Source organism: Papilio machaon, chromosome 6 (assembly GCF_912999745.1).
Source record: "Papilio machaon chromosome 6, ilPapMach1.1, whole genome shotgun sequence".
NCBI lineage: Eukaryota > Metazoa > Arthropoda > Insecta > Lepidoptera > Papilionidae > Papilio > Papilio machaon.
In genome coordinates, this window is record NC_059991.1 from 7,482,105 (window position 1) to 7,493,252 (window position 11,148).

Sequence of the window (11,148 nt, forward strand, 5' to 3'; positions counted from 1 at the left end):
TAGAACATTCTAGTGTAAAATCATAGATGTGGCTTTATTTTTTTTTAATTTTGATGCACAGATTCCTGAGTCCATTGAAAAATAAAAATTCAACCCCGATGATATTAATCAAGCAACGAATGTAAGGAAATGAAAATAGTAATAAATACGGAAGATATTGTTTTTTTGACTTATGTAACAAATATGAAGCTTAATTCAGTAATCAAAAAAATCGAAACGAACAATCTAATGCAATAGCTAATTCAAGAAGCGAAATATTTACATCCAATAAATGAAGTTCAACAAAACTGGTTTAGTTTTTTAAAGGATTTTTAAATTTACAGGACTTATACTTAACTATATACTTATTAGAACAAGTCGTTCCTACAAACAATCTTTATCAACACAAACAACTGCTTATGCAGTAAAAATTGCAGTACAAGTCACAATTTGTAGCCACAACCAGACTATTTGCAAGATATTTGTATAAAATTATTATTATTACAGCTTAAAGTTATAGATCTACAAGGCTTACATGGCAGTAAAACTTGTAGGCGCCAAAAACTGTCATAAGATTCTTGTGTGACATTGTGAGATTATGTTTGTAAACATTGAAAGGATATAAAATATTGGTTGTCATACTAATATTATAAATGCGAATGTTTAAATGGATGGATGGATGTTTGAAGGTATCTCCGCAAAGAATCTTAATGAAATTTGGCACAGATATAGAACATAGTCTGGAAGAACACATAGGTTACTTATTAAGTGTTTTTAACGTCGCACGGACGGAGTAGCGGGCGACAACTAGTTTGCTATAAAACCAATATTCAGTACTCGTATATTGCCATTTTAAATATTACATTTAAACATCCCTATCTGGCAATAGTCGTCGTGACTGACACTTTTGTGGCTAGGCTAAAGGACACCGATATCCAATGCCTTAATAAATTAAAAAAAAACTGACACATTCGATTTTGTTATCACCATGACAACAAATTACTTTAATATTTTTTGTCATGAAGTGACTTGGTTTTGCCAAAATTTGTGTCATGAAGAATTTAAATTCTTAGTAATATTTATATAAGTAATACTCAATTACATTGATGTTAAAGTTTCTATTTTATTCTAGTGTTACTAAAATAACTTGGTATGTCTTTTTTCTTCTTTGGTATTTATAAATATTGAATAACGCGATGTCGCTATCCCGGTGGAATAGATTTATAAAACAACGGCAATTTACCAACATTTTTAATTGTGTTTTGTCTTTTAATTTCGATTTTGATTTTATTTTTACTAATAATACTAAAGCTACAGTGAAATTTTTAAAATGAATGAGCCGCTTCTACTAGTAATACCTCTGCCGGAGTATGTTTAGTATCCGTCACCCAAAGAGCTTCTTTAGTCGTGCCTTACTAACCTTAAAAACAATTAACAAATAATAGGAAATTGCGTATTCATTTTGTGTATTCAATGGAAACAAAAGTTTGTTGTGAACAAGGCCTTTGTATAGTTTTTGTCTTGCTTTGTAGACAAAATCGCAAACTGTACAGACAAAACAAAAAGTATGGCAAATGTAATTTATAAAGTGCAGACAAAGACTTTTTGATCCAGGCCTAAAGAATAAATATATTTAATACAAACAGTTTGAGATATCATGACAAAAACAGGATAGATAAAGCTATGAAGCATTACTTGAAAAAGAGCATATCAAAATTATTTGTGCTAAATTTGAGTTGATTGGGTTGACTAAACATGTTTGATAACATGATTAAGATGTATCTAATATAATCTAGCATACAAAATTTTCTTCCATTATAAACGGGAAATAATTTTCTCCTGATTGTATTTTCTTGTTTGGTAAAATTTACGTAAATCCGACTAATTTCTGCGTTCTAATAATCATTAGCTAAAACTAAGTGAACCCAGAGAAAAAAACTATTAAACATCTGCAAATGTATACCACAAACATTGAAAGAAAATTATGTTGGAATAGCAGGACAATTAATTAAAAATTAACTTATTCACAGGTATGGAAAAGACATTACGTCACAAAGTTAAAAATAAAAAATCTACAGGCAAACCCAAGCCTACTAAAAAACGAAAAAGCGATGGTTTGTGAATAAATTTTATTCTACTACTACTTGATAAGAATTATAATAGTATTAGTCATCTAGGCCTACATCTAACGAACTTAAAAAATATCAAAGTTTTTTTTGTTATTTTTTCATTTGAGTTTTTCGTATTGCAGGACCTACTTGCTCAATGTTCTTAGCTGAACTTTCAAGAAAACTAGCATTAAAGAAGAAACAAGAAGAAGAATCACCTAAAAACATAGTACGTAAGTAAATTATTCTCGATAAACTTCGTATAAAACTGTATGACATTTTGTTTAATTTCCTTCGTCCTTATAGAGACCATAATAGAGAGTATAACAAATGCATTGCCGATAAAATTTTTCAAAAAACGTACTGAGGTTAAAGAACCACCTTTGGCATTGGAGAATCTACAAATATATGCTCCTGAACTCTTACCAAATGATAAAATTGATATCGTAAAAGTTGGAGATGAAAATGTTACCAAGGATGAGGTTGAAATCAAACAAATAAATCTAGAACAAAATACACGAAAAACACCTTTCAAAGTACCTAAAATGCCAGTCGTTAACAGTGAAGTACTTAAAATCGCCGCTGAAAGAAGTAAAAAACGAGAAGATGCATCCGTGAATACTGGAGTAAGTAATGATGTAGCAGTTGAATTGGCTAAGCATGTCAACACTTTAAAGAAAATATCATTAATAGCCGAAGAGTTTAATAAGAAAACAGGTAATTAATAAAAACCATAAAATATAGTAAAACTAAAAAAAACTATATGATAACGTAAACATCTTATATCTTACTCGTTGCAGCAAAAAATTTAAAAGAAATAGTGGACAGCGTGCAAGAAGAATTAATAAAGAAGCTAGAACTTGTCCAAGCGGAACAAGCGTTAGAGGCAGCCAAAAATAAGGACGCTAATCAAAAGCCGTAAACCACAAAAGTACCATCATTACTATAAAGACATCAAAAGTCAAAAAGGAATTTTAGGCCTGTCAATAAACAATCCATGTCAAATTTAGATTTCATAAATAAAATGTGACAACGGTCTTTCACAAATTTATTGTAAAATATTAAAATTATAAAAATATTAAAAGTGTTTCTTTTTCGTATATTTGACGCGCAACTAAAAGAGTCAAATTAGATGGAATTCGAATAATGTTTCAATGTGCAGTGCTTGTGTTTGTTTCTAAAATAAATATTATATCGTAAATCAACATCCAAGTATAGATTTATTCCGAAATTCATCGAAATGTGTAAGTATTTGCAAGCATTTAACATTGCTTGTGTACAGATTACCTTAATATGATACAAAACAGTGTCAGTCATTATTAGTGAAGTAATTTAATAAATTTAATTAAATAATATCATCATCACCATAATAAATCAGCCTACTCTGTCCACTGTTGGAGATAGGTCTAAAACAATTGGCCTGTTAGACAATTGTTTACCAAAATGTTATTTTCATTTGATTCTGTTTTGGAAGATTACAATCAGTTTTTCGTAATGGAAGAACCAGTTAAAGACAATGCAGGTGGATCATTGGTAACGAACGATGACATTATTACATACGAACATTCGAAAGCCAGCAAAAATGTTGTATTTAGTATAGGTAAGAGATACTTAAATTAATGATATTATTTGAAAATATATATTCATATCACCACTTAATAAATAAGAAAGAAAAACAATAAAATTCTCTAGTTCTAAATATTTCTAGGAGACATGCCTGCATGCAGGACCAGTAATAATGTTAGCAAGTCAGCTCCAAAGAATAAACAAAAACTAGGTGAGAGACATAAATATAAATTAAATATTTATTATCACAAAGACTTATCAAAAGAAAATTTATAATTTATATTCCTGCAGATAGATGCAATTCAAAACCAAGTCAAATACCACGGTACAGATATCACCAAAAAGAACCACTAATACTAGAAACACCAACAAAATCAATAACAGAAAAAACAACTAAAATAGAAAAATCACGACGTAAACTTTTAATGAAATCATCCTTAGAAAAGATGCAAGTTAACAATCGAAAATTAGGTTTGTAGTTCATTAAGCTAAATAAATTATAATAATAACTTCACTTGAGTACTTACTTTATTTAATGTATTGAAACTCTTTAGATATTCCATCAGATATACAATCTGAATCTAGTTCGGCGATTATAACTAAAGTACTTTTAGAGGAAATCAGGGGACGACATAAAATTGGAAGTGATCGGTTAAACGGTAAGTTATTTTTTTTATTCAACAAGCAAAGAAGTACAATCATAGCTGGATAAGCGAGAGTCCAAGGGACCACAATATTTTCTTTCTTTTATAATTTGCTTTTTAGCCGACTTCAAAAAGAAGGAGGTTATCAATTCGACTGTATTTTTTTATGTGTGTTACCGCGATGCTCCGCCCTTGATGCTCCGATTTTGAAAAAAAAAAATTTTATCGAAAGGAAGTGCTTGCAGATTGGTCCCATTTTTTTTTAATGACTAGAAGACTAGTAGATTTTCTCGATTATGTGGTCTTCCATCGAGACCTGACAATCTCGCTTATCCAAGTTCGACTGTATTTTATAATCTTTATCTGCAGAATGGCTAATGGAATCTGCTACGGACTACTTAAGGCCATTAGCGAATTGTTTAGGTGCAAGTAATATATCCAGCACAATGGTACCTCAAACAAGTCAAAGCGAATGTGATGTTAATACAAGAATGAGTATAGGTATCTAATTAATTAAATTAAAATTAAATTGTATTCGATATTCAGAAGATAAAGATTTGATAATTTTTCATTTATTTTCTAGAAAAAAGATTGATAGAAGCTTTATCTAATAAAAATAATAATGCTATTATTGCAATGGATAAAAACATGCCCTACATTACTTTTGAGGAATTGGAACTAGATATGAGACCTGAACAGGATTTTTCAAATAATGATCACTTAAAAGGTAAGCTAAAATAAATTTAAAAAATCAGTTTAAATCTTCGGTAAGATCGTGTAATTATAAGATAAATCATTGAATAATAATTATAGCAACTTAAAATTAGATGATAATTGATTTGATGTTTTAGATCATATCAATGAAATAAAGAAACAGAATAATACAGAAATTACGACTAACGCAGTATTTGAAAATTGTATATTGAAGACAAAAGAATTCTTCAAATCTAAATCACCGCGGAAAAAAGCAGTAAAAGGTAACCTTTGCAAACAAAATTATTACAAATGAAGACTACGATGTAGTTATAAAAGAAGTCTATATTCATGTACCATCTTATGCACAACATTTTGTTTACTTACAAGATATGAATTGATAAATATTCAACGGTTTTAAAACATAGTTATCTTGTAATTATAACTATTACGGTGGACTTATTATGCTTTTAATTTTAGATATTGAAAAGAGTACAGAAAGAAAGGCAGACCACAGCCACGTTGAAGATACCGAATTAAAAACAAACGAAACAATGAAATGTGTTCGATATAATGTCACAAGTGCTGGTAAAAAACTTTTTATTTTATTTTTAACTAGCTGTGTCCGCGACTTCGTCCGTCTGAAATACTGTCTTCGGGTAGCATTTATTCGCATTTAAAGTAGCCTATGTCCTTTCTCAGGGTCTTGACTATCTGTGTACCAAATGCCATTTAAATCGGTTCAGTAGTTTTGCCATGAAAGCGAGACAGACAGACAGAGTTACTTTCGCATTTATAAGGATTATATAAATATATAAACTACTTAAGCTTGAGATGGTCCATTGATATATACAGATTGTAGTATTACATTTTGTTATATCTAATTTATTTTTTAGGTAATCATATTACAGAAACAGGAAACAACGATTTGTCTGGAACAACTTATGACGGAAATGAACATATGCCTACATCTTCTTATATTGACTGTCCTTCTGAGATTCTTCAAAGGATGACAAATCTGGAAGCTGAAGGTAGCACTTTGAAGATTTTTTTAACTATATCGCAAGCATGTCATCGAGTAAAGTAATTCTTTATTTTAAGGTTATGATATTGCAAGCACTGTGTCAGGTACTGATATAGAAATTCGTGACGATTTTTTAAGCAATTATAATTTTGAACAAGCATATTCTAGCTTAATGGAAGGTCGTAGTGAAAATTGGATTCTAGACAATTGCAATGATAGTTTATGTTGTATCGAGGATCCACAAGTAGAGGAGCCAAATATTTGTAAATTATGTGCATCCCACACTGGAAGTCAGAAACAAAAGAAAGGTAAAACATCAACTATCCATAAATTTGATGATAATCCTACTTTTCCTCTTTGTAATCCTTTTGTCGTCGTCTCATCATCATTTCAGTAGTCACACCTTTCTTGCTCATGTCACTGACTCAGAAATAGTAACATTAACTATGAACTATTTTCAGGTGCATGTGATTCTCATGATTACCATCACCATTACTGCTGGAGGCGAGAAGTTGCAAAGCGATATAGCGATAAAAATGTACGATACAGGGGACGCTGCAAAAAATGCCACAAACATAGAAACAATCAGATCCGAAGTTAGTCCAAGAGTCATTCAAAAATTTTCACAACACTTAGACATTGCTAAACTAGTCTAAATATAAAAAAAAAAAACTTGAGAGGTGTCAAGGGACACCCGGATGGAACGAAGTTCCTTTCAATTAATTAGTGAAGGAACCAATGTTTATTCTATGAATAAAAAACTTAAGTGTTCACAAGAAGTACATTTTATTTCTATGAATTTTCGTTATATATTGCCACGTCGTTGCCATGGTGAAGTAGCGCTCATTCGTCGTTAACATACTTACTATAGCAAAAAGTGTCGTGACAACTTTTCGTAAGAATTTTTTCCGTCTAGCCCCCTTTCACAACGCGGGATAAGGAACTTCGTTCCAAAAATATTTATGGAAAATTGTGTATTGGAAAGCATAGTAATACGGATGTAAAATAATAAATATTATCAGAATAGTTACATTTTATACTCGACTTTGTACAGATTTGTAATGTTTTGCAACAGTTCCTCGACCGTTCATAACGTTTACAAAGTACCTCTCCGTGGGAAGAATCTGTCGACGACGCTGGAACCTCATGTGGAAAGGCACTGCAGAGAGATGGGCCAGCAAACCTAAGTCGCATTCGAAGTGTAGAACTTGTAAGTATAATAAAATTTCTTTGTAACTCCTTCATACATTACTCACTTATACACTCCATATAGTAGTTTTAGTTTAGTTTAAAGAAAGTTTTGTATTTTTGTATGTAACGAATAAACTCAAAAACTACATTATCGAGGCGTATTATTTGGCTATATTTATTGGTAGTTTTTTTTTTAATTCCACGCGGGCATAGTCGCCGGCAAAAGTAACTGTTTTAAAATAAATTCAAAATGTAAATAAAGCGTCTTTTCTAGTTCAAACAATTGTAAATGTAAATAGACAACTATCAAGTTACATGTCTGTGTAAAGTAAATATCATTGAATTAACACTCTCAGTATATCTTGCAAATTAAATAACTAATTTTAATCGATCTTCATTCTAAATAAGTTTACAATTACAAACAGCTTCAAATTCATAAGAAATCAAAATTATAAACAACGTCAGTATATTTTTTTAATTTAATTATTCCTGTCACGATTCAGGCATGTAAATGCCAATTTCACTTTATCAGTACTGAATCTAGTCAAATATTAATGTTGTCTATTTAAAAATAATTTAATGTTTATAGAATTAGACGGATAAATTAATTACAATATAATAAATTAATTTTATTTTCAGTTGCCACAATGCTTGATTTGCAAAGATCCGGGTTCTGGGAAAATGCCGACGTCCAAACGACCGTGTTGCTCTACCATGAAGCAGGTAAATGATGTGTGAAAGGGCCCTAACGGCTCTGAACTGTAACCCAGATGACCGATAATAGATAAAGTTTAGGGACCCTTTTCCTATAACTTTTCTTTTTTCAAACTAAATAGTAATAATTTATTTCTTTTCATGAACAAAATTAAATGTTCTAATATTTTTTTAATATTCAATGAAAATTTGAAATTATGAAAAAAAAATCTAGTGTCAATTTAAGGTGTATCTTAATAGCAACAAAGTCAGTTATGATATTAAGTTAAGTTATGATATTTTTAGCTACATCCGTGCCATTGATAAAGTTATAAAACAAAATACAGAAAATTCAGTTTCATTCCGAATTAGTGTAATTTTAAACTACACTATTTTACCAAGAAAAAATTAAATATCGAACATAAATCGCTCGCAACAAACCCAAAAATGATTTTCTTTTCTTTCTGCTTTATTTTTCAAATCATTATTATTTCGCTCCATCAAATGTCCCACTCAGATTTACAACATTCTATTTCACATGAAAATAATAGCGAAACGAAATACACCATAATTGAAGTAATTCAAATAAATGTGAACCATTCCAGCGCTGATGCGACGGTGCTTTCCTAATCCGATAAGTAATAACATAACTTGTATTTTCATCTTCTATAATCCATCCGTCCGTAAAATTGCTAAGGGTTGTATTACTTTAAAATTAAAAGCAATAATTCACCCATGAATTATTGATACATCTCTCAATTCAATTAAATCAATGGCGTAGGATACAAAATATAGTCATCGCGAGTTTTCCACGATAACTTACTAATATTTTATATGCGAAACGATTTTTAATTTAAATGGAAGAGATCTTTGTAAGAAGGTTTCTCCGCAACGGCCCAACGGATCTTGATGATATATGGCACAGAAGTAAAACATAGTCTGGAAGACCACATAAGTTACTTATTATTTTTTCTTTTTTCTACCGCGCGGACGGAGTCGCAGGAGACAACTAGTGATGTGATATGTTGCAAAAATAAACAAGCAGTAGCGTAATATAAAACCAAAATTAACAAGGTGCTGTAAAGTACAAAATCCAGCTTAAAATTTTCCCTGTACTAATAAGATTTATTTGTCCAATTATTTAAATTTGATTTTTAACCTTTATAATATATTATATTAAATTATTACATTTATTTATATTATATTTATTTTATCAAGAATTGTCTTCACGTATTATAGTTGTGGGTTATAGCTTTCTTAAAACCGGACAATAAAGCAATTTTCTTTGGCAATCCCAAGCCGCGATTTCACGGACTTTCGTGTGCCCGTGCCTTAAATTAAAGTACTTTACCGCGTAAATCGCGCACCCATTTCCTTTCTGTGGCCTGTGACATGCTTTTACTTTTTAGGGACGGACGCCATCGCTAAGGAGCAGAAATCCACTGGCATTTTACCTTCTCCTAAGCTCTACTCTGAGGCCTACACCAAAATTGAATCTGGTTATAATATTTTTTAGATATGTATTGTAGTACATAAGCTGTAGATCTAGATTAAAATAACGCTAGATTTCTTTCAAATTTTTGGTATTTCGTATTCTCAGTATTAAAGAATACTTGAAAGATGGTACGCTTAGTTTTAAAATTTTATGTTGGGAATAAATATTTTACTATAAATCAGTGAAATTAGTTTTTAGACGTAAAAAAATAAAAAAACTTAGTAGCATTATTCTACGATGTTTCCAATGAATTTGTAATTGAATAGCTATTGATCACCGTTGAAGACTACATCAGCCGAAATTAAATTAGGCGCCGTTCGTAAATCGTAATACGGTTTAGTAAGAAATTTATTAGATTCCCGATAAACAAATTTGGCCCTCGATGAACACAAATTAAACGAATTGTTACGTATATAAGGTAATATTGAAGGTTACTTGAATTTAACCACTTCCAATAATTTAATATTGCTGTGAAAAAACATATATAATTTATATATATAAGAAAGCCAAATAAATATGATTTTTGTGGACCAACATTTACGTACGTGTAGCATTTAAAAATACGTAGTTTCAGACACGTCAATTCATAAAAATCACTCGCAAAAACAACAAAAACAAGTGGGACCTTCTGCGGGCATAAACACAAAAAACACGAGTAAGAATTTTCAAACATTTTATCAATTTCTAAATAATCGTAGTATCTGCATTTTCTTATTGTAACGCTTGTTCTAACAGAAAACAATACTCCAGAAGAAACAACTAAATCTTACCGTCCTTTAGATGGTAATACAACGAAGTCATACAAAAACGATATTTCCACGTATATAGATCCGATTGAAGACTTTAATAAAATTACTACAGTCGTAACCTTAAAGAATAAAGGTAATATATTTGCCTTTAATCACGTTTTCACAAATTATAATATGTGACTTGTAAAAAATGTTATTTTTTATAACAGTGAGGGAAAAATTTAATGCTGAAGACGACAAGGGTGACATAAATGAAGAAATCCACTCGAATTGCAACAGACGTAAGTCCTTTTAAGTCAAGATTTATTCATGAACTCTTTGTCTTATCGGTTTCCCTATGTTGTAACAATCTCAAATCTTAATCCAGTTTTTGGAACGAAGTTCCTTATCGCGCGTTGTGAAAGGGGGCTAGACGGAAAAAATTCTTACGAAAAGTTGTCACGAAACTTTTTGCTGTCTGTCTCTCTCTCACTTATAGAACACGACACTCTGTCTGTCTCTCTCTCTCTCTTATAGAAAGCAAGCCAGATATTTTCATTTCTATTTCGCATTGAACAGTGTGGTGTCGCGACTTAAAAAAAAATAAAAAAAAAATTATTACAATTCCTTCACTAATTAATCGAAAGGAACTTCGTTCCATCCGGGTGTCCCTTGACACCTCTCAATTTTTTCTAATTGCGTTTATATAATTTCAGGGAATAATAAAAACAATGATTTCACAAACTCTACGATGCACAGAAGGCAAATTGATCGAGCCATGGGCAAGTAATTTATAAAACGTTATTAAAAAAATCAACCATAGTAAATCTGTTGACACCACAAAAATAACCTTTTTTAATCAGTGTTTGCCTAAAACATTTCTAAATACTTACATACGTGTCATCACTAAAATATTATTTTGACAATATACTTTGAGTAATTTAATAGAAAGTTTTCATAATAATAGAATGAACCAACACATTAATAATAATAAGTAATTTGAACCTATAAATTCTATAATTTGAAG

General features: G+C 30.6%; 1 protein-coding gene and 1 long non-coding RNA gene across 2 annotated transcripts; both read left to right on the forward strand.

Moving 5' to 3' along the window:
- Positions 1-1,064: 1,064 nt before the first annotated feature.
- Positions 1,065-3,061, forward strand: LOC106714467. Its single transcript, XM_014507521.2, has 5 exons — positions 1,065-1,129; positions 2,010-2,093; positions 2,231-2,320; positions 2,394-2,804; positions 2,888-3,061. Exons 2-5 carry the CDS (start codon positions 2,012-2,014, stop codon positions 3,007-3,009), a joined length of 705 nt encoding a protein of 234 aa, XP_014363007.2. The 5' UTR covers positions 1,065-1,129; positions 2,010-2,011; the 3' UTR covers positions 3,010-3,061.
- Positions 3,062-6,227: 3,166 nt separating this feature from the next.
- LOC123721057 lies at positions 6,228-7,140 on the forward strand. The gene is made up of 3 exons (XR_006756136.1): positions 6,228-6,322; positions 6,476-6,610; positions 7,090-7,140. It is a non-coding gene; the product is annotated as an uncharacterized LOC123721057 (long non-coding RNA).
- Positions 7,141-11,148: the final 4,008 nt, after the last annotated feature.